At 35.2% G+C, this 25,204-nt stretch overlaps 2 protein-coding genes, 1 long non-coding RNA gene and 1 pseudogene across 5 annotated transcripts in view; all 4 read right to left on the bottom strand.

Moving 5' to 3' along the window:
* LOC143205648 (protein maelstrom homolog) overlaps positions 1–25,204 on the bottom strand; it is a 138,182-nt gene that overhangs the window by 66,803 nt on the left and 46,175 nt on the right. The gene's annotated exons all lie outside the window — the stretch shown is intronic.
* Positions 9,980–16,255, bottom strand: LOC143205737 (piwi-like protein Siwi; annotated as a pseudogene). The gene is made up of 4 exons (XR_013007883.1): positions 16,209–16,255; positions 12,654–12,775; positions 12,166–12,600; positions 9,980–10,504 (listed from the first exon to the last, which is right to left on the bottom strand). The product of XR_013007883.1 is annotated as a piwi-like protein Siwi (transcript).
* LOC143205736 (uncharacterized) lies at positions 17,870–19,074 on the bottom strand. Its single transcript, XM_076418802.1, has 4 exons — positions 19,026–19,074; positions 18,186–18,465; positions 18,073–18,117; positions 17,870–18,011 (listed from the first exon to the last, which is right to left on the bottom strand). The coding sequence occupies exons 1-3, from the start codon at positions 19,072–19,074 to the stop codon at positions 18,102–18,104; spliced, it is 345 nt and encodes a 114-aa protein (XP_076274917.1). The 3' UTR covers positions 17,870–18,011; positions 18,073–18,101.
* Positions 19,693–20,583, bottom strand: LOC143205709 (uncharacterized). The gene is made up of 3 exons (XR_013007869.1): positions 20,392–20,583; positions 20,097–20,335; positions 19,693–20,006 (listed from the first exon to the last, which is right to left on the bottom strand). It is a non-coding gene; the product is annotated as an uncharacterized LOC143205709 (long non-coding RNA).

The raw sequence follows: 25,204 nt of genomic DNA, 5'->3' as shown, positions 1-25,204 counted from the left end.
TAGAACTTGGAGCGTATTGAAAATAAGTCTTCACCCTACGAAGGTTGGAACCTAACCTCCAATTTTATTTAAAATGTTTTAGCGGGTTGCTGACGCTCCCAATATTAGTATAGGTACTGTGAATAACATCGCTTACAAAATGAAGAATAATACTTTAGATTCACCCAAGAAAACCCATCTACTTACAAAGTGGGTCACAAATCTTGACCATATTGTTCGAGATATTGGCTCTATTCGAGACCAAATATACGAAATGTATAAGAACAGTAAGTGCACAAACTATTTTATCGATATAAATATAATTTAATAAAATTATTTTAGAGAAAATGGTCTGAAAAGTATATATAAAAGAATTAGCTTTTTGAAGGATGTAAGACCTCCTTTTATACACTTTTATGGGGCATAGGGTTTAATTGGTGCAAGAATATCCCTCGGAGCGGTTTAACATAACTTCGAGACATTACCTTGAAAGAATTAAATTTTCAATGACATAAAAGAAGACCAAGGAAGACAAACTAGTTGAATTTATGTATCTTGATGGAACTTATTTCAAAATGGTTTGTTGTGATACTCTTGGCAAGACAGTAACAAAAAATTGTAAAGGCAAAAAATATTAATGGAAATAGGTAACAGTTACAATAGCATTCGATTAGGTTTTGTTGGTCATTATATTTATTAATAATTATTTGCAGATATATGACTGGTCGAGAAGGATATTCCATCAAAAACTGTTTGGTTATGTGGAAGGAGGCATTGTCAACCATAACACCTTGAGTTTGGATGGAATCGATTAGACATACAGAGGAAGTAATTGATAAATGATGGAATTGTGAACATGTTTCAGACATATTAGAAATGAACAGTTTAGTGATTGAATTGGACAATGAGTGGGAAAGTGAAAGTGGCTGAAGGAAACTTTCAGAATATGTTGTAATTCTGTGCAATGCTAGAAATTCCTGAGACGGAGTGATGAGGGTAGAAACAACTAAAGGAATGCACATAATTAATTGAATATAACTGTAGAAAACGGTATTGTAGAGCGTAAAAGATTTGTGTGCACAGATATCATTGTAATTGTTCAAAATTAAACATGAGCATTAGGTTACATCATATGAGGAGCGAATAAATACTAACTGTTTTGTAGATATGGTAAATGCATTAGACATAATTGAGTTAATGATTTTATGAACAATGGTGTACGTAGATAGTAGCAGAATAAATAAAATATACAGTGATACCAAGATGACCTGACAAGTAAACACACCATTGAAAGAAACAAAAACCAAACGAAAAAATTAAATACGCTCTCGAATAAAAGTAAAATACGTTTCTCAGATGTACAATTGTTAATTAGGTGAATCAGGATTCCAGGGGGGTACCACTATATAAAAAAAACGCGCCTAGATACTCTACCTCATGGATGGTGTGCAAAAGAGGTAAATGTAATTAAAACAAATCTAACCTACAAACTATTATAGCTGTGTCTTAATTGTAGGTAGTTAATCATAAAGCCAACTTGAGTAGATGGGGGCCAAATATGTGATTGCATTAAAAATCCAACCAACTAATAAATCCAACGCAGTCAAAACAAAATTCAGGATTCACTACCAATACTTATCGATAAGTAAACAATACGTAAAGAGCTGCGCGATGACCTCGGAATCAAATGGATATACGGAGACATTCAATATTTCTCATTAAAAAAACATGAAATAAGGATGTTAAATCACAGCAACGTGGAAACAATACAGCTAGTGGGCAACACGCAGAAAATCAGAACATAGCGGACCAAAGCACATGAACTTGTTTAGTGTATTCCGAATTTTAGCCTAAGTAGTTTAATTTTATTTTAATTTGGTAAATACATACTGATATATTAATTACTTACTCGTTGCTTGTTTATTATGCAAGTACAAAAAAACAGTAGTAATATATTAATTTGTAAGTTAAGATTATCCTAAGCATATCTAATGTAAGATGCATAAAAATACTGAAACAAACTTTACGAATAAACTGACTGGAAATTTTTGTTCAAACCATTTCGTTTCAGGATTATTTTAAATCAGTCTGAAAGTGTACCATTTTCTGTTTTAACACTAAATATAAGGGTCTGTTTTCTCTTCCAGTGTGATGAATTTAGAAAACAACAAAACGAAACCAACCAGCTCAGAGAGGAGAAGGAGAAGTGGTGCCTGCCCTACAACGCTGGCAAGAACGCCATTGTGGGCAAATTGGAGAGGAAAATCGCCAACCTGACAGCCAGGATCCAGACCAAGAACGCCTAACTGACGGCCTGCAAGAAAGAACTGGAGAAGCTGAGAAGGAAAGCCGTCGATTTGAATTTAAGCAATGCTGAAGTCCGTTTGTCGCGGTCAACCGAGGACATCGACAAATTGAGGATGGCACTGAAGAGCGCGAAGGACGAAGAGAGGAATGTGAAGGAGAACTACAGGAAACAAGTGAACGAACTGAACGGCGCCATTAAAAAAATCGAGAGGCTAAAGATCGAACTGTTAAACGGATTCAAGAAGCAAATACAGCTGATCGACGTGCTGAAAAAAGAAAAGGTGAGTATAAACGAGTATAATAGCGGATTAATAGAACTGAATTCGGCGAAGTCTTCAAAATTGGTTCAAAGTTTTAGTGCGCATGCACTTTGCTTAGTTCTAGTGTTCGCCCCATGATTTTCAGCGCTTAGATACGAACAGAATGTTGCAGCAGGAGACTTGGATCGGGCCAAGAAATTTGAACGAAAGTGGAAAGAATTAGCGAGATTATGAACGACATGGGTTTTTGGTTTCGAGAAAATAACCTCAGTTTTGCATTGTCATTTAGTTAATACTACATAGATGTTTTTGATTAATAATTATGTCCCTAATATAAAAGGCGTTATAAATTAACATCGAAACTTAAAATATTTATATTTTCCTTGCAAAAATCTGGTTCTATATATAAAAATGTGAAATAATATTTATGGCAAATGGCAATTATTAAAAACGTGTCATAAAAATAAAATAATATCGTAAAAATATGAGTTGTTTTTCTTATTTCTGGTTGAACTGAAGGGATTTACATTTATTGACACCCTCCGTAACACAAAACGTGTCAAATAATATGGGAAAACTATTTCACAACTGGTAAGACAAAAGACGTTTAATAATAAGCTTATAAAATAATTATTAACGTAAAAAATTAAGTTTACCAATGTTTTTTGGAACCCTATTTTTCAATATTTTATCGTTAAAAACATATATGAAAGTTGTGCACATAATAGAAATAGCATTTGGAAAAGGGTTGAAAAAATACCCTAATGTCATATTACAAGTCGTTAGCAAGTCTATTTTTTAGTTTATAAATACAAGGCAGCTTTTATTTTTTCATATTTTTTAATCGTTGTGTCTGAATTTAAACACAGTTAACAAATATTTCACATTCAAAACAGTAATTACATTTCTAGAATACAATCATACCCCATGCAGTAAATACACATTTGTAAATGTTTATACATTAATGGATGCATTAACTGATGATTCGATTTGTAAATTTTACGCCACCAAATAAAGGTAATATTCTTAATTTATAGTTTTATTATGCTACCTCATAGCGAAATTTCCACATATACAGTCTTTTATTTTGGGCCGAATATATCTTCTATTTAGATTATTATTTAGTCATTACACCATTGTAAATATTTGGAATATCTTTAAGAATCTATAAGTAGTGTACCAAAGTTGTATAAATATACGAGTGTTATGTCATATTCTTATAATAATCTTCAAATAAGTAAGATTTTAATATTATTCATATTTTCTTCCTTACCATAACCAACCATAACTTCTTTCTTATGCTATTGTGAAAAGTATTCGCGCCTTCGAACCAAACCGTTAAATGAATTTCGGGGACCCGAATTTTCGAGTAATTTCGACCACCAGAAAATACCGCTACGGAGAATCACGTTCGCCGAATACAATGTACGCCCAGAGCTAGAACCATTCGCTTCGTTCAGGTCTGTACTCACTGTAACGCTGTAGCTATACAGCGTAACGTTTTTTCTTTGTTATGATCCTGGATTAGAAGTTTGAATAAAACAAATTGTTAGAACCGATTTGGTGAAAGTGTTTGGGCAATTTAAACACTGGATTCAACTGAGTCACTCTCTATTTATTTCGGCAAACATCTCGGTCAAAGCCTCAACACAGAATGAATAAAGATGGCGGGATCTTCATCCTGTCTGGGATGAAGCTGATCTTGGAACATTGTAGTTGGTGGTTTTGGTCTTTCTATAACGGAAACATAGACTTTACTACATAATCTATTAAAATGTCTTACCTTGATGATTTCTTCTTTCATTGTTTCGTTTTATACCTTCCACGCAGTTTGTTTTATATCTTCTGTGAAGTCAGTTTTATAATTTTTGGCTGAACTGCAATGCTTTCGGTGAGGTTCAACTGCTAGACTCCATTTTAACTTCTCTGAATGGCCTGGTGCATTATGTGCTTCTTCTGCTATTTTTCTAACGAACCTTATAATTTATATCCTTTTACATTTGATATTTACAGTTTTACATCCAACAATAGCCTAAACTATTTACTTGAAATAATTACTTTGCCAATTTTCACATTGTTTAATAGCTTTGCACCTTTATATTCTCAACTTCTAGTTCGATCTCCAAAACTATATTTCTTGTTTTGTTTTTTGCTTTCCAACTAAATATTTTTTCAATTACATTTACTGCCATATTTTATAACATGTTTCCCTTGTATACTTATTATTTACTTTGCCCAACTATAAACTGTTTATCCTTATTGTTTTTCTGCAAACCTTTGTTGTATTTTAATTTCACATTATTCTTCTATTTGCGTTTTAAACTTAATTTATTCTGTGATTAGTTGCTGCCTTTTAACAAAAGTTTTGTAAGTTATTGTTATGCTGCCTTCATTTCGATCATAAATGTTACAATATATACTATAATTTTTAAATGTATAATTCCAAAATTTTTACTTATTTCCTTGGTGTAAGCGTTTATCTACGATTATACAATTTAAAGCTGACTTAAGTAGGTGATTTCTCGAACAGAAAAGTTGTTAATTCAGGTTAACGTCATGCATCAGATCTTTCAAAGATACAACCTCTAAATTAATAATAATCTCAAGCCATATCTAAATACAAAATTCATGTAACTACAGTTGGCACATTTATTAGATTTAAGAAGGTTGTGCTGCTATCTTTTTTATGTTAATTATATAAAATTCCATTTCAGGACATCACCAAAATTAAAAGAATTTAGATTAGCTTACATTAAATAAATTCAAGTTATAAAACTTTTTGTTTCGTTTAATTCTCAATTATTCTCAATATAAAATTTTCTCAAGAATGTTATTACAGCAGTACAATGTTGTCTGAAAATTGTATAATCAGACACTTTATAATATTTCTTTCGTCTGAGGGTTAAAAATCTGTTCTATGAAGGTTTATTTTAAAAATCTCAGAATGTATTATACTAATAAAAATGTATTGACATTACCCAAAAATATGTAGTGTCTATAGGAAATATTATCATTATGCTACAATTGAGCTTCTATTAATTAAATTTAAACAAAAATGAAATTTACACTTGACTTGAAATATAGCAACATGAATATTTAATATAATTTATCCTATAACTTTATTACCTAATTTTGCTGAAATTATTTAGCGATCAGATTATCCTATTAATTATGTATTTTAATGAATTATGTTTGATTTTAAATTGAATCGTTATAATTGGTATGTTTGTTGATTGCAAATTATTTCAATCTTGTCTGAAATTAATAACGTCTGTTCTTTCTAATTTTGACATGGAATTTAAAATAGTAATCTTGGATGTTAAAGATATCTCGATTCCTAATTTTTGCGTTGTTCTATACTAATTTTGGTTGATTTAATAACAATGGTTACTTTACCCCTATGTGCATTTTACAAAGTTTACTGTGCATTAATTTGCTGTTTTCCGTGAGAAGATCTTCAAAAATATTCTTCCAATAGGTCTGCTTCTCTGAGAATGTTGTTGGTTGCTTCTTTTCTTGTGTCCATCTAAATTTTGCATAACCGCCGATGTGCTATTTCTTAACTTCTATCTGCTTTTCTATAATAATCTACTCGAAACAAAATACTAATTAGCTTTAATACAAACTCATGTGAATTTACTACTTATACTACCAAACCAATATTTTCTAGTATTCTCTCACCTTACTAATTTTGTGTATATTAATAGGATGTTTATCATCTTACTTGCATCTATTGTGTTTACTGGTAATACTTAATGCTTGTGCTTGCTACTGACTTGCTTCTAAAATTTGGCCATTATTGACGTCTTTAACTGACTACATGGTTGACTTTGTAACTACTTGATTTTGTTTCTGAACAGCCTGTTTGTTTATATCCACATTGTAGTCTTCCGTTTGTTGAATTTTTGCTTATTGATAGCCTTTGTGTTGACATTCGTCATATTACCAACAAGTGTTATTCTAGAGGTTTTGTTAACTATTTTTGTTACTGTTAGATTACTACTTGATTTTCTATGATTACTACTTTTATTGTGCTTGGCTATTTGATGACATCCACTCTATTGGCAGCATGTGTATTTATTGAAGTTTTGTTTACTAATTTTGATACTGCTTATTTATTACTTTTTTCACTACTTTGATATAAGCCTTATTGGCTTTATATTTGCTTATTGCTGAAATTTTCTTAATAGTTCTTTTCCTTGATGGCTCGTTTGTTCTATCGACAAACACCTTGCTAGCGGCTTGTCTACTATTCTTCATAATCTTGATAGCTGGTTTGTTTACCTTTACCTTATTTACTTATATTACCTTATTTTACCTTTACCACCTGGTTTTTAACATACATTTTGGTGTACCCCTCTAAACGCTTATTTGTCAACATGGCAACCTGTTGGTGGCAAGCTGTCTAGTTGGCGACAGCTACTGGGTTCCCCCTAATGATGGTAGTCTGATTTCAAACGCCTATTAGGTTGGCATGGCGGTTGCTACTTTTCTCGATGTTAGTGGTCTAATTGCAGACAACTATCTTGTCGGCCTGGAAGCTAATACTCACCCTAATAATACCCTGATTTCAAATGTTTATCTGATTGCCATGCGTGATGTTGGCCCCGTGTTGGTAGCTTGACTGCAGACATTCATCTGGTTGTAATGAATGAGGCTGCCCCCATAACGGTGGCCTGATTGCAGATATTCAACTGGTTCGCTTAGCTGTGCGTGTTCGATGGAGTGTCTGCTTGGCGGTTCTGCAGATGTTCGTCTTGTCAACCTAGATGTTAATACTCACTGAAATCGTGATCTGATAGACTATCTGTATTGGTTGCGGATATCTCTGCTATGGTGGTCTGATTGTAGACCTCAATTTGATTGTTCTAACTGCTGCTGTCGGCCATGATGAAGGCCTGATGGAGGACAAAATTCTTATTCGTCTGACTGAATGCATCCCGTGATGGAGGACTTGCTGCCGACATTCATGTGAATGTCGTGACTGCTATTGTCGTCCGTAGTAGAGACCTGGCTGTAGACGTTCAACGTTGTTGAGTAGAGTTCTAGACGTTTATAAAAACGTCGCTCGTGATAACCACCGGTTGGTTGGCCCCATTTTGCTAGCAGTCTGATTGTAGACGTTCATAGAAACGTCGCTTGCGATGGCCACTGATTGGTTGGCCCTTCTTGCGCTCACAGTCCGGTTGTAAACGTTTATAGAAACGTCGCTCTTGATAGCTACTCGTTAGTTGGCCCTTCTTGCTATCAGCCTGGTTGTAGACGTTAATGGAACGTCACTCGTGGTGGCAATAGGTTGGTTCACCCTCCTCTTGCAAGCAGCCTTGTTGTAGACGTTCATAGAAATGTCTCTGATGATGGTGGCCGATTGGCTGGTCCCTGTTTGGTTAGTACCCTTCATATTGGCGGCTAATTTGTTGTCGCTTGCATTGGTGACTCTAGTTGTCGTTCATCTCGTTGGCGTACCCCACATAGTTATGTAACTGCTGAAAGATTTCTCGCTTTGTCACCGTGCTTGGTGATTATGTAGTGCAATTTTGGATGGGCAGCTGGTCTGCGATGGCTCCACAAGGTTGGTGGTTCGTACGTGTAGCCCCCTAGTTGGCTGCACGTCTGCTGCGTGGCACCTGTTTAATGGATTGCCCGTTTTGGCCTCCAGGTGGGCGGAACGCTCATTGTGGACCTTCCTGGTTGATGGCCAGCTCATTGTGGACCTCTCCAGGTAGGTGGGCAACTCGTCATGAGCCCCCAGGCTGGTGGGCAGCTCGTTGTGGAACTTCTAGGTTGAAGGAACGCTGGTTGTCGCCTCCGGGTCGGTGGATAGCCCGTTGTGGACCCCAGGTTGGTGGGCGGCTTGTTGTGGGCCTCCCAGGTTAGTGGGCAGCACGTTATGGACCTTCTAGATTGAAGGAACGCTTGTTGTGGAGCTTCTCGGTAAGAGAAACGCTCGTTGTGGACCCCAGGTTGGTGGGTGGCTCGTTGTGGACCCCAGGTTGATGGGCAGCTCATTGAGGACCTTCCAGGTTGAAAGAACGCCCGTTGTAGCCCCCAGGTTGTGGGCGGCTCGTTCTGGATTTCTCGGGTTGACGTCACACCTGTTGTGCGACCGTCAGAGAGGCGGCAAGCAGGTTACAGGGCCCTTGAATAGTCTGCACGGTGATTGCGGACCCCAGGTAGACGGCACGCTCGTCTGGTAGGCGTCATGCATGTCGTGGACCCTTGGATTGTTATACCATATTGGTTCGCATATAGCGAACTCACCAAATTGGTTGGACTCTTTCATGGATTCCCCAAGTGGGCGGCAGACTTGTTGTGATCCGCCAGGTTGGCGGGACGGGACCCTCCAAATAGGCGGCTCGCTGTTGCGGCTGCTAAGTTGGCGAAGCTCATGTCGTGGAACACCCAGATTGGCTGATCGGTTGTTATGGCTTCCTAGATTGACGTCGATCTTGTTTACATACCTGATACTAAGTCTGCGAACTCGTGGTGAACTTCCAGTGGCAGTCCTCTCGTTGGTATACCTCGTACTGTCCCTCATGATGCAGGCCTAGTTGGCGCCCGTCCTGCTGATGTAACCCTTCCTGTCTTCCATCGTGCAGTACTGCTAGGTGGCGTTAATCTTGTTGATATACCTGGTGTTGTCTTTCACTATAGCGAACTTGTGTAGTTCACCATGTCTGTGGCCCGCTAGTTGCGAGTTGTTGTATCACAGGTTATTGCCCTCTATGTAGACAGCTAATTCGCTGTTCCACCTAATGCCGACTTGCTGGTGTACCTCATTGTCATGTCTATCGATTTGCAACAGAACCTTTGTGAAAAAAAAAATCAGATGAATCAGAAATATATAATTTTCAAATTTATATACTCCCTGTAATAAATAGAAGCACATCTGTTGCATTTGAAAACGTTGTCGCTTGTAAAAACAATAAATAAAAAAGAACTATTTTACCTGATCCGGTCCTGTGCCATTGTGCTCAGGGGTGGACAATCAATTCGCGTCGTCTATTACCTAGAACTAATTCATTTATTTTTCAGAATTTAAGGAAAGTTTCCTTTTCATGCTGCGGTGTAATTAAAATTATGAATTTAAAACTTTCATACCTGCATCCTTTGTTTAGTATTCTTCCATTTCGGCGCCATTTTGTGGCTTGGGTATGAGCCGATGTTTGTTTACATTATGTTATTCGTGCTTATGGCTAATTACTAATTAATAATCAAACTGCCCTTGTGGCGATTGATCTAAAACAATAGTGTTTTAATAATATTCCTTTGTATTAGCTTGTTTGCCTCATGGATTATAGCTTGAGTCGTTTACACACTAAACACTACTTTAAACAATCACTATATATCACTGTGCACGCGTTGTTATTTACACCACTTCTGATTTTTTAGAACCGATTTGGTGAAGGTGTTTGGGCAATTAAAACACTGGATTCAACTGAGTCACTCTCTATTTATTTCGACAAACATCTCGGTCAAAGCCCCAACACAGAATGAATCAAGATGGCAGGATCTTCATCCTGTCAGGGATGGCATTAGTAAGTGCATGCGCCGTAGCGTTTATTATAATTTACAGCAAACTACTTTAATGTCGACTATGCAACCATATATACATTATGACGTTAGATGTAGGCGCACCCACCCAATTATTTATATATCCGACAAAATATTCTTTATAAGTTGTTTTATTACAAAAATGTTGTCAAAAATTTTATAATATAATAAAAGAATGTATAATCATGTCTTAATTCTAAAATTTAATCCTACATTAACCAACATTTAACTTTAAATCAGGTACGGTGGACGAACTTCCCAAATGACTTTATGAACTACATTGTTCCGGTATGTGTGAATAAAATCAAAACAAAAAATTGTTATCCTAAGAAAAACAACTTTGTTCTCATGCATAGATCCATCACATGTAAAATAGAGTCTTGTTCAATCCGCCTATGGCAGGTCTGTAAAAGAAAAAAAAGATTTCATCAACTGTTAAATAATATGACGAATGCAAAATTAAAAATAATATGGTGAATGCGACATTATCAAATAATATGGCAAATATAATATTATAAATATGGTGTCCCCTTTCGGTGATCATTTTCCTTAACGTTCCTCAACTCTCCCTAAATAACAACAATAGATTAAATTAATTTAATTTTTTTGGAACTGTAATTTTTTTAAAATAATGTCATCATTCCAAATATCTCAGGTATAATGGCTTGGTTTCCTTATGGCTTTCTGATAGGCAATGCAATACAATACAAAATATTTATGATAATTTACATAATTATGCAATATATCAAGTATGATTTTTGTAATGTTTGATAAATGGCCTAGGCGAAATTATTAAAACATATGGTGATTGCCCGATAATTATATATGGATATTTTTCATTCTTAACTGCCAAACAGTCCTGTATTCATTTTACATCCAGTTTGAAAACGAGTTTGACCTCATTAAATCACTAGACCATGAAAACAGAAATTTGTACTAATTAGGCGAAGGCGCTACAAAAGAATTTTAGCTCTATAATCTAGTCAAAATAACAGTAAACTTACGTCATGACTGCCTATTCGAATTTGTAAATTCCTTTTAATATTAGTCAATATTTTGAATAATATGAATAAAGATTGAATACTGTCTGACACGTTCGAATATGTAACCGAATCAGCGCACAAAATTCTATAATCATTATAATTTATAAATCGACAAACATTTTCGCACTTTAAAAAAATTTTAAAATAAAATATTTGCGTATGACTATTACTCTGATTTAAAACTCCAGAGCCATTATCTAGTCAGAAACAGGCTACGTCTATAATCAGTTAAAAAAAATCCCTGATACGGGGTGATGAGAGTGGAAACAACTAAAGCTATGCACACAATTAATTTAATATAACTGTAGAAAATGGTATTTCAAAATTAAACATGAGCATTAGGTTAGGATGTATGAGGAAAGAATGAATACTACCAGTTTTGTAGATATTTTTAATGCATTAGACGGAATTCAGTGATAAACTATTATGATATACTTATTTTGAAGAATAGTAGTAGCAGAGATAATAAAATATATGACTTGATGACTTGACAAGTAAACACACCATCGAAGGAAAGAAGAACTAAACGTAAAAAGGTAAATATACTCTAGAATGGACTCGTTTCTGAGATATTCAATTCTTAATTAGGTGGATTAGGCCTCCATGGGATACCACTACATAAAAGAACGCGCCTAGAAACTCTGCCACATGGGTGATGTGGAAAAGAGTTCAATGTAACAAAACAAATCTAACCTACAAACTATTATACCTTTGTTCTTAATTGTAGTTTTAAGTCCTTCAATAGTATATGTATTAGATGTACTATAATGTTAAAATAAATTATATTTGATATGACGACTTTTTTGATCAATTATTTTATTTAGATTATAATTTTCTTGCATGTCAAAGCCAAACTCAATTAAAACTCAAAGTTGATGCGGCAACATTGCAATGTTTCGATGTCACAAATATCAATGACAAAAAAAACTTTGAATATACTATAAGTTTAAGAAAAGTTACTATACTATTAAAAAAAATAGTGAATGCGGCGGCAAGACTATTTAATCGACATAAAAAGTCACCTGCGAAGATATTGGGCCGTCAAGAAAGCAAGTTTGTGGGCGTACTGACAGGGAGCCGGAATGCACTGATGGTTCCGGACCAATTGAAGTACATGTGCGTGAGTTTGAAGGTGAATTTATGGATCCTGTTGGCGTTTATGCCGAACGTATCCTCGATGATGTTGTAGCTGGTGAGTGCTACGGTTCCCTACTGTTCCGGCAATGTGATGACGTCGTCGACGACCGTATCCGGCGGTGGATTGCTGTTCGGCCCCTCCGCTTGAGCCTTAAACATTTTAGTGTTAATACGCTTCGATACTGTGATGAAGGCCAGCTTCAGGGGTCGGTCCTTGAACAGATCGTTCTTCAGCTTCTCCTTCAGCAATTCCATCTCGTGTTCCTTCATGTATTTCATCTGACCGTCACTCACACCATCTCTGTACACCACTATGCGTTCTGAAACGATACAAGATCAAAATCGTCGGTGGTACCGGACATCGCTTCCTTACCTGGATATACACCATTTCACGCCTGGAAGTGTTCTGTGTACTGCGAGTATCCCACATCGATGGAGACCACCATTCCATCGAAAATCTTCCCATTGTTGGCAGTATTAAAGCAGACTTCGTAACTGAAATGAGGCGCAAAAGAATTAGTGGGTCAGAAACCTACTGACATATTACTGGAAATATACAATGGAGTATGGGAAAAGAAACAAACACTGCAAGGTTTGTAAATAGCTCGTATTGTTCTGATACATAGAAAAAGATAAAAAAGACTATAATAATTATAGATTATAGTATTCCGTGCGCAGTTGCTTAGATATACGACTATATTACAGAAAGTCGTCTAAAATCAGTAGTAGATAAGTCGCTAGCAGAATTGCAGAGAAAACAAATAGTGAAAAAAATTGGACCCTATAAAACCATAACAGCATATTACACAATCTTCCCTTGGCATAACATGGTCCGGTTTCCCCGGAGCCATTTTATGTTAAAACTGTGGGTTTTAATTCGTACCCGTGGGAGTTTTCCAAAAATAGATACTCATTTGAGCACCGTCATCGTTTGAAAAAACGTGACGTCCCTTACCCCACGACTGGCACGTAGTTTCGTAAGCACGGCGACCCACCAAGCTTACAGTTCATCTGTATAGCGATCTTCGTAGCTACCGACCGGTTATCTGAAATCAAACGAGAATGAGGGCCGATATCACAAATTCCATGAACACCTATTCTTCTGAACGGTCCTCGCTACGGCCACCTGGCACGGCATCGCCCTGTCCACGTAGCATTTCTTCTTCACCGCGGTGTATTTATCGTGGGAGTTACTGGTGAGCGTATTCCAAACCATCTAGGTAGCTCTGCGCCCGATCCTCCCTAAAATCGACCCCCGGGGTCTTTACCCCCGAGATTTGAAATTTCATCACTGGAATACCAGACCGATATTCATTAGCCGTAAGCGACAGTAGTGGCTGATTTTGCATGATCATAGTCGGAATTTGGCAAGTTTTGACAGTTTACGGTTGATTTTGCGACGTTGCCGTTCACAAGCCTTCGAAAGGTTGGTTCAATTCTTAATTGTCTGTCTGGTATCCGATATTATTATATTACATATTTATACATTAAATTACCTTAAGCGTTATATTTAGTTTTGGGAACTATCGACTGAAAACGACTATTGACTGTTTAGTAAATGACTGTTTTAGTCGTGTACTTTTAGTTAGTATTTTTTATTTTACTAGTTTCATTCGACTGTTTTTTAACGTCCTGGCTCTGTCGTCCTAGCCGCGGCCTTGGCAAAAATGTACCCAGTTTATGCTTCCATGGATTTATATGTAATATGTATAGTTTCATGATTTTCTTGGTAGATTGCCTACAAACAACAATATATTGTATATTAATATAGCAGCATTTTGGAACGAGATTTTCAAGATTGTTAATGTATTAGGGTAAAAAAATTAAAATTGTTAGTAGTAAAACATATTTGACTGTTTTTATGGCAATAATGGGTAATAATTCGATTACTCTCTCGATTTTTGTTAAAAACATTTCCGTTAAAAAAGCTCCAGTAGTTATTGTGCGACCATTTTTAATTGTCATGAATTTTTTTATGATTAGGTTTCTATGATGTTTAATTTTAATTTAGTACTTATGGTTAATGTACATCTTTAGTTTTAGGTCTTGTTTAAATTCCATTATATTGTCTATATTTATTATAGTATATTATTTAAAAATAGCAATTGACATATTAAATTACAATAAAGCATGTGTGGGGTCTTATTCCATTCCATAGAAAAATTCAATTCGTTTTTGTAGATCCACAGAACATTCAAATATAGAAGTAATTCTACTTCATTTAAAATGAAACAGTAATTTGCATGTTAATAGTATTCAGTAATTATTTTTTCCGTTCCTTTTTTAAAGGTAGCACATGAAGGAATAATTACCTCTCCGACTCGCTTATACTAATGTTAGAAAATATAATCACATATAAAATTAACTACTCTAATCAATTATCCCCGTCCTTTCCTCTCTCACAATTTATACAGGAAAGGGTTCGAACATTTTAGTCTGATATCACGAATTGAAAAAAAAAACAGTCGAACCGCACATTTGACTTTTTGAATAGTAATTACTAATTATAGTCACTAATTTTTTGACTATCGACTGTTTCTTCTGTTCTGCGAGTATCGACTGTTTTCAGTAGATAGTTCCCACGCTAGTTATATTGTTTTGTAAGGTTAATAATTGTTGTTTTTAATTTATTTACTTTTGTACAATTCATATTTTGAAAAAAATTTGACTATACTATTCATATAATTGACCATACCAATATAAAAGTTCAGATAAATATAACTCAATGTTCTTTACGTGAGTATATCTTATAAAAATCCCAGCTCGTTGATCATAAATCAATTCATAGCTTTTAAATGGAACACAAATATAAGAGTTTCGATCGCTTGAAGAGTTTTAAGCTTGGGGTTCTTATTTTGATAAAAATATTAGCATTTATAAATTAATTTATAAGACTGTGTTAAACGATGGGAGGTGAGAGTTAATAAAATAAGAAAAAATATGATTTCAGCTGCTAAAATTGCAATGGATGTCATATTGTTTGAAACCCGAGCCAATTTGAGCAGTGGCAATTTGGAAAGATTAGACTAATTGATTCATAAAGATTTATATAATATTTAGGAAGCAAATCAATTGAATTCCATAGGTACAAAATTTAAAAGCGATGCTACAAGTGTTGAAGCATGGGTAAACAAGGTCAAAAACACAGGATGTGTGTGATATAAGTCACAATATTAGTTTCTGGATACCTACACTACTTTAAAAAATTCGAGATAATTTATTTTATTTATACTACATTCTTCGAATTTACACATGACTTGCGAGAACTGACAAAGTTGTAAACTCAAATCAAGGTGGTATACGGCGATATATTACTCATCTCGGGCGACCTGTTGTATGCTAGCGATAAACTCGCTGGTGGCGAGTCCATGTCCATGCCGGACACACCACCACCAACGCGTCCAACTTGGCAGACGCGACCATTGTGACGGTCTTCAGGTTTCCGGTCCAATCAGCACGAGGTCCGGGCATGAGCGAACCCGAGCCGCTAGCGAGAGTTTCCTGCGGCAACACGCGTTCTGTGAACTGGACCAGGTCCTGGGCCAGCTTCAGGTCCCATTTCTTGAGTTGTTCAATGGCCTTCGGGCATTTTTGCAGTTTAACGCTGAACTCGCGCAGTTTGTTGATCCGAGCTAGAGTGGAGTAGAAGATAGAGAATAAGGACTCTGAAAGACTATTAGTGCATCCCAATGCACTCGCCAAACAATTAACACGGCAACGACAAAGCCGAGCTCCTTGCCGAATCGTTGGAAAAACAAATTGAATGCCTATCTTTTAAAAAAGGGAGTGGCGCCACTCGAGACAAAAACGTCATCAGAGAGGCCAACAATCTAGTGAAAATAACGCCCCCTAACTGTCTCCAAAACCATCTAGTCTCACCAAAAGTGCTATAATAATAATCAGCAATCCAAAAAGTCAGTATTATTACCTGCTCTCAGCTTTTTGCAGAGCAGAACCATATCGTATCAGACGAACAACACGGGTTCAGAACCAAATATTAATGTGCAAAGTCCGACGGTCTCTCGAGTAGCTATGTCGTCATCTATAAATTCTCATCGAATAAACTCGAATCGCACTCGAGTAAACCATAAATAATCCCGTTAGTTTCTATCATTTTACAACATGCAGGTGCATTGTGGCTACTCTTAGCAAGACAGTAACAAAAACATGTAGAGACCACAAAACCTGCAAATACACGAACGTGATAAACTTCAGTCTTGGCCGAAATATTCTAGTACGCACCTTAAATTTTAGATCGATGTTCAACATGATCTGTTTTTCGTGCTGCTTCATTGACGTGATATAACCGGGCCACAGCTGCAGATTATACTCCGGTATGGTCACCTTGTACATCGGATCGAAATAATTCCTGCCCAGCAGCTTGAACTCGGGCCACTCCAGGCAGCGTCTGACAATGAGAATGAGGATCTGCAAGTAGTGCGAGTCGCCCTAATTCACCTCCCTCACCAAGCGAATGGACAAAAAGTATTTCACGTCTTCTGCAACACATCACTCGCCAATGAGTCGACGGAAACTTGAAAATAAACCCGGCTAACACAATCGGCATGACCTGCCGTATTTACCAGACGTTATCCCTCCTGATTAATGCTTGTTCTTTTGACGAAACATGACCTGCTCGGTATTTTCAGAAATATATCACACAGAAATGCAGTAATGACAGTATGTAATGACTAGTGATCTTGGTTTTAATTTTTTTTAATACTACTTCAAGAATCTATAGTCTGTAAGAGCACAGAACGAGCTAAAAGGCTGGAAGTGAATAGATTTGTCGTCGTAGGAGAGAAAATATATAAAACTCATACCCAATTAAAAAACAAGATGAGAGTCGAGTTAAAGGTTTACAGTTATTGATGTTGAATAATGTTGAATTATAGGACGAGGGGACTACTTGGTAGCTAAATTAGCTACAGAATCATTGAGTTAATAGCTGGGCATTTTTATACATATCGGTGTAGATCCAGACAACCAAATGTGCACAACGAAAAGGTTTAAAACCATTGACACATATGCATATGTTTTATACCATTAACTTGACTTTCTGCTATCAACAATTGACGCTATTGAAATATGGGATTAAAAAATATTCCATCACAGGCATGCTAGATCACATACATATTTAGTAACTCTGGAAAAATCGGTTAGCACAACCATGTAACCGAATCTACCATGTAACCTAAACTAGAAAGATTGCCATTTATTCATACTAACAGAGCAAATCTCATTTTAAAAGGATCTTGTGAAGATCATTTGGTTTAGATTTTCGCTCAGAAAATCCAGAAATTGCCAAAAATCATGATATTACCAGAAAAGTGGGAAAAACTCATCGATCAAATCAATATGCTCAATAAATATATAAATATATTCGCTTTTACAAGCATGAAAAACAAAAACAAAATGTAGTCCTTTAGTGCTTACTGTCATCAGCAACAGCCAATTTTAAGGTATCAGGCTGGAGCTTGGTTGGGGTGTAGAGAGCAGTACCTTCAAACAATATGCCTGAAGAAAGCGAACTAGGGCCCGAACTCCATCCGAGCCTACAAAATAGAAAATCACCAACCATCACCTGTTGTGTCTTACGTTTAGAGGTCCTAATCTTATTTGGTCGCATAATGTTGAGGCTTCGTATCCACGGTTCCTTTCCGATTAGTTCTTCCTTTAACCGCCCCTCCGCCACCACGTTTCTCGTCACCTGTACACCCAGTCTGTCGAACTATCAATAATGTCTAATACTAATATCTAATATCTACAAAATGAATCAGAGACAATCTTACTTTGAGCTGACAAGATTTGTTGCTGTTCTTCAACGGATATAGATCCTGAACCACGTCCCGCAGATTGCTGCAAATTATGCATAATGTCACCCACAATATCAAGAACGTCTCACCTGCGGAAGGGAATATGGAGGTCCGCGAGCGCGCACTGACTCTGTTGGCCCTGACGCTTGCGGCGGGGGCTGAGGCTGAAGTTATTGGACTCTGGGGCCCCACTGGCCCTGTGGTAATTTATGTTGCTGCGGAGCACCTTGGGTGCCTCAGACTCCTTGCGGTGCAAAAGATTTGGTGCCACCTTGACGAGACGGGCCTTGCGGGGGACCCGGTCTGGGGCCGCCCCCTCGGTCCTGCTAATGTTCGCCCCTGGCTCGGCCGTGAGCCCTACCCCTCGGTCTGTTTTCCATTACAAACCTATACAAATTTCTTTGATTTTAACGCGTAAATAGAAACAAATCAACTTGAAGAAAGAACAAAGCTGCTTAACGGACAAAAATATTAGAAAACTGCTTACCTGTTAAAGAAACAAACAAAACTAAACCCTCACAAGTTTTTAATCTCTATCATGTAAATATCAGCGAATATGAGTATAAATAGGCGAATAATACAAAAATACAATCAGCCCTTATACAGAAGCGAGGGAAAATGAATGACAATTCCCTCGCGTTTCAGTCAGTAAATAAGTTTTCTTACATTTCTTTATAATGAAGTTAGCAATTAGCGCTGGACATAATATATAGATTCGAATAAATTAAAATATTTCAATTGTAATTCCTTCATTCTAATAATAATAATATGATTATAATTTAGCTTATAAGTCATAAACCCGAGATTTTCCAATGTATCTCAGATATATGTACCACCACAGATGATATTTAAATTAAATATCTCAAAATATCAAACAATACATTTAGAACCAAATGAACAATTTTAGTAGGATATAGAATAGTGGGTACAGATCTGAGTAATCGGGGCGAATTTCCTGAGAAAATTGAAAATGCGCATGAGCAGAACTGATTTCGTCGAACATTCGTGATGAAGAGATTTCAAAATTGGTTCGATGTTGTAGTGCGCATGCTCTTTGCTTAGTTTAAGTGTTCGCCACAATAACTTCCAGCGCTTGGTGACAAACAGAACGCAGTTCCAGGATCGATGGATTTAGTCAACAAATTTGAGCGAACGTAGGATATATTGGCGGGATTATGAATGACATATGTTTTGGTTTCGAGAAAATAACCCTGTTTTTCCTTTTAATTATTATTAGAAAGTTGATTTTGAATGATAACTATTTGTTTTATATCTATTAATAATTAGTAATAATACATATAATTATATAAAAAAACATAAAAATACAAAAAATTAAAATAATTATACATTATGCAGTAATCTGAAATATTTAACTTTGAAATTTGTGAAATAATATGGAAAAAGTATTTTACAACTAGTAAGAGAAAATATGTTTAATAATAGCCCCATATAAAATAATTATTAACAACATGAAAATATTAAGTTTGCAATATTAATTAAAATATTGTAAGCAATGCAAATGTTTTAAAATGTGACAAAGAGATCAACATGTAAAATTAACTAACCATTAAACGCACTATACTCAACAATCGTTTCTTAGCTTTTTTCTAAAAAGAACCATATCGTCAAAATAAAATATAAAATAAAAATCATTAAACACAGTAGTTTTAGAGAAAAATTTCACTTGCCTATGTTATTCTTTAGACAGCAGATATATCACTGGTTTCAAGGTGCTATTCCTTCATTTTCTCCAAGATATATCTCAAATGTGCTTGTTAGCAAGTTTATGTTTTACATTATAATTTGAAAAGATACTAGCATAATATTCTCTTATTAGGACTGTGACTCTTCCATCCAAATCATCTTGCACTTGGTAGCTTTTATTTTTTCATACTACTTAGCAATTGTGTCTGAAATAATTTAAACCCAGTTAACAATTGCCTTCAAAATATTAATAAAATATATACAAAATATATCATGCAGTAAATATAAATTCATACTTGTTTATATAATTTCTGTCCATATCATTGACGGATAAATTGCCTGATGACTACTACATTTATACATTTTGTGCCAACATAAAGGTAATGTTCTTAATTTAAGGTTCCATTATGTCTACCTCATAGTGACATTTACACATATACATTATTTTCTCTTGGGACTGTATATATCTTCTGGTGATTTTGGATCATTTTGTAATTGTTATAGAATTGTAAATGTTTGAAATCTCTTCACGATTCTATAAATAGAATAGTAAAGCCCTATAAACATAAGAGTTTTATGTTATATTCTTACCATAAACATCAAACGTGGTGAATTTCAATATGATTCGTATTTTCTTCCTTATCATAACTTTGTTAATAACGTAACCAGACATACTTACAATAATTTCATACTCTTTTAAAACGCTTAGACGGTACATATTATTTTAGCAATAAACATTGCTTTTTAGTAAAAGAACACTACACGTCCCGTCGAAAAATGCTTCACAAGACATTGACAAGACACAGACAAAAGACATTTTATTTTGGCATGGCATCCTAAAAAGTATGGTTATAAACAAAATAATACTAATTGCTGTTTCCACCATTGAAACACTGTCATTCGAGGGCCGACTGCAACGTTGCCGATATGTTAAGTTAGTATTTTCATATAGGAAGAATAGTATACAGCTTATATATATATATATATATATATATATATATATATATATATATATATATATATAAGCGTTGGTATAGTGGGGGATTTACACATTTGCCGCCAGCTGCATATGATACTAAAATATCCCAATATTTAATAAAATATAGTTTTGCATAGTAGTAAGATTTGTATTTAATGTTTTGGTCTCGTTTTTTCTATTTTTCGGCATTCCAACAACAAAAATTTTAGGGCGCTTTGATTTTATTGGGATTATTTATTACATATGACAATAAAAAAAATGGTTCTATGCAGACAAGCGCAAAAAGAATATAAATGAATAAACTAAACTAAAATGTATCAAGGCAATTAATCAAAATTTTCCTACAATAAATTTGTCAATAACAACTACCTTGTGATTGTAGCTGAAATAATAATTTTAAAAACATTTTCAGTTCTGTTCAAAGCACCGCGGTATGCAGATGTACCTTTCAAAATGCTGTGTTGTAAAAAAACATCTGTGTTACTGTTGGTATCATAAAAGTGCCGGTCATAAAAAGTGTAAACCTAGTCTTAACCATTGTAGGGTAAAAACGTGATTTAAAACGTGAACTATTGAGCGCGAAATTTCAAATTTATTTTGATCAAGAAAATTTTTGAAGCAAGACTCTACCTTATGGGAATTTTCTTTATTATTTTCGAAATGGTAAATCGAGCGAACAAAATATGACGCGCCGCAAAAAATAATAGCGATTAAGTGAACTGTGTTGTTAATTTCAATACGTAATGACTAATCCACAATATCTTTCTGTCGATTCATCAATTCATTCACCCGCTATTCGAAATAACAATCCACTGTCAATAACTGAAGCCTCTCAAATGCACAAATGGAACACCGTTTGTGGATTTCGATTCATTGCCGGAGGAGACTACAATGCAAAACATGTTATGTAGTGTTCTAGACTAATAACACCAAAATACAGCGAATTGGCCAAAGTAATGAAGGTGCATAATTTACAGCATATTTCTATTGGCGAGCCAACATATTGGCCGATAGAAATAAAATTCTCGATACCATAGACTTTTGTGTTACAAAAAATATTGACACCAAAACATGCAAGGCTGAATCACCTTTCGAACTATCATCTGATCACTCACCAGTTATTGAACTCAACAGTGAACTCAAGTATTTTCAACAAAACAAAATCACTTTATTTGCATAACACCAAAACCAACTGCCCATTACTTAGGGAAAAATTAGATAGTTTGTTATCACTAAGTTTACCTCTCAAAACAGGAAGAGATACAGAAATAGCAGCAAAAAATATCATAAAAGCAATACAAGAGGCCGTATGGTAAACAACACCTAATAAAAGATTTTAAAATTATTTAGAAAACATAACGCAAGTTGATACAACGGATTATTCTCTATAGAAAGTAATAAAAAATATTAAAAAACCTCAACAACATAATACACCCATTAAAATTGACAAGAATACCTGGGCTAGGACTTATAAGGATAAAGTGGAGGTTTTCTATAAACACTTAAAAACCGTATTTAATCCGTATCCATCTGAAGTGCCGCTCCGTTTCAAATGGCTCTGCCATATAATAAATCTACTGTTAATGAAGAATAACAAACAATACTTAAAAAAATTAATAATAAAAAAGCTCCTGGTTTTCACCTAGTTACTGGAAGAATCTAGAAAGAGCTCTCAGAAAAGTTCATCAAATTAATAACATTCATATTTAATGCCATGCTAAGACATAATTATTTTCTTACCACTTGGAAATTTGCTCAAATCATTATAATTCTAAATCTGGGATACATTCAGAAGACGTCTCCTCTTATCGTCCTATAAGCCTGTTACCTGACATATCAAAATGTTTCGAAAAGCTATACATTCATAGATTAAAATAAATCGCAGAGGAAAGAAATATTATTCTAGACCATCAATTTGGCTTTCCTAATAAACACGGAACAACAGAAAAAATACATAGAGTAGTCAACCAAAGTAACAAAAACTTAAACGATAAAAAATATTGCTCCGCTGCATTTCTCGATATTTCTCAGGTCTTCGACAAGGTGTGGCACACTGGACTGTATGTTAAATTGAATAAACTTTTGCCCCTTACACACTTTCCATTACTGAAACCGTACCTCTCAGAGAGACATTTTATTCCCAAACAGGGTGACGAATATACTGACCTACAGCCCATATTTTCGGGTATTCCGTAGGGTAGACCTCCAGAAATACTACTGTAGTAACATATGCTGATGGTACAGCGGTTTTATCATCGCACGAGGATCCAATATCAGCCACCAAAAACCCGTGGTTTGGAAAATTTGGGATGTTTTGGTTGAAAACGTGGTGTATCAAAGCAAATGGTAGAGAATCTACACATGACATTCGCCTTTTGTAGAGGAAAATGTCCCTCAGTAAAATTGAATAATCATGAACTTGTGCAAGCAGACCACCTTAACTATCCGGGAATGAATTTCAATAGACGTTTGACAATGGAAAAACATATAGTTACAAAACGTAAGCAGCTTGGGATTAAACCAAACCAAATGTATTGTCTGATAGAGCTTACATCTAAATTATCATTATTTAATAAGGTTTTGCTGTAAGTCTATCCTTAAACCCATTTGGTCCTATGGTATTGGACTATAGAGTACTACTAACAAATCTAACATAAATATCCTCGAGAGGTTCCAGAATAAAGTGTTGCGAGTCATTGTCGATGCCCCGTATTAAATACGTGTCCAACAAACTGATTCAACGCGATATCCACATAGAACCACCCATAGCGAGTGTGACTCGAAATGCTAATGCGAAGTACTCTGAAGACTATTAGTGCATCCTAATGCACTCGCGAAATAGTTAAATGTGCACGACGACAGTTAAGTGCGTAGGCTCAAACGCAAACTACCATACGAACTGTTTAGTAGACACATGACTGATGAATGAGTGGAATTTAATAATTTCTAGAATAAATTAGAATGGTCATTAGAATAAGTAGGATAGTCTTTAGAGTAAGTTAAAATGGTACCTAGAATAAGATTTATATTATCACTTACTAAAGTGATCTTCTACATGTTAGGATGGCTAGATTATATAACGAAAATCAAACAATAATACTTATTGCCTACGGACAGATTGTTGACGTTCCAAGAGATTAATAAAAAAAATTGTTCAAGATTTTGATTGTTTCTGAACTGTGATCAGTGGCTAATTGAAATATTACTCCAAAAAGATAAGGCCCATAATGATTTAAAGTCTAAAGTGTTTCAAACAATTGACAATGATCCCATTTCGGTTGTTGAGTATATTATTTCCGTGTTTGTTAATATTTGAGAAGCTATAATATATATATATATATATATATATATATATATATATATATATATATATATATATATATATATATATATATATATATATATATATATATATTAAAAGAAGAAAGAAAAAATAAGAAAGTCTAAAGAAAATCTAAACACAAAATGTTACGAATCTCTTATGATTCGGGACGGAATTAATAAAACCACTTATGGCCTTGGAACAAAAGATTATTATTATTATTTTGATCACTGGTATTTTATACAGACTCGATACAAGTTACTAACTCTTCTTCCTATTTTATACACTGGCTTTTGTATCGACTCAAATCATATCTATAACCCTATCTCAATTTAAATGTACCTAACAACTTAACCACAAAACATAGAAATATATTCTGTATATTTTGTGAACTTAACCTAATTAAGAATATAAACAAAAACTACAAAAATATATTTAATTTGCCAGAACAAAACTATTACATTATACATATAAAGATTAGTTTGTACTATTTTCACATGATGAGAATTTAGAATCAATTGAGAATCCAGACCAAGTACACCGAACTAACGGCCTGTAAGAAAAAACTGGACCAGCTGAAGACGGATCAGAAAGCCGTCGGTTTTAATTTAAGCAATGCCAAAGTCCGTTTACCGCGGACAACCGAGGACAACTACAAGTTGAGGGCGGCACTGAAGAGCACGAAGGACGAAGAGAGGTAACCGAAGCAGACCTACAGAAAACAAGTGAACGAACTGAACGGCGCCTTTGAAAAACGAGAGGCAAAAGTTTGATCTGTTAAACGGATTCAAGAAACAAATATAGCTGATCGACGTGCTGAAAAAAGAAAAGGTTAGTATAAACGAGTATAATGGTGGATACAGACCAGAGAAAAAATTGAAAATTTTTTCAAAGCTTTAGTGCGCATGCCCTTTGTTTAGCTCCAGTGTTCGCCGCATCACTTTCAGCGCTTGGATACGAACACAATATAGCAGCAGGAGATGAGGATCGGGCCACCATATTTGAACGAGAGTGGGAAGAGTGGTTTATGTTTTCGAGAAAATAATCCCATTTTTCCTTGTCATTCAGTTAATACTAAATAGATGTGTTTGTTTAATAAATAT

The sequence above is a fragment of the Rhynchophorus ferrugineus genome, unplaced genomic scaffold, assembly GCF_030347505.1.
Source record: "Rhynchophorus ferrugineus isolate W39M unplaced genomic scaffold, kcgeb_rfMv2 rfM14, whole genome shotgun sequence".
NCBI classification, from domain to species: domain Eukaryota; kingdom Metazoa; phylum Arthropoda; class Insecta; order Coleoptera; family Curculionidae; genus Rhynchophorus; species Rhynchophorus ferrugineus.
The sequence above is the reverse complement of the archived record's forward strand: the minus strand, read 5'-3'. Positions and strand labels throughout refer to the sequence as shown.

What these genes read in the sequence shown, in the direction of transcription:
- LOC143205736 (XM_076418802.1), bottom strand. Translation starts at nt 19,074, where the DNA reads ATGCGCATTTTCAATTTTCTCAGGAAATTCGCCCCGATTACTCAGATC. An exon ending in CGCCCCGATTACTCAGATCT is followed by an intron (nt 18,466 to 19,025) that starts GTACCCACTATT and finishes AATGGAAAACAG; the next exon opens with ACCGAGGGGTAGGGCTCACG.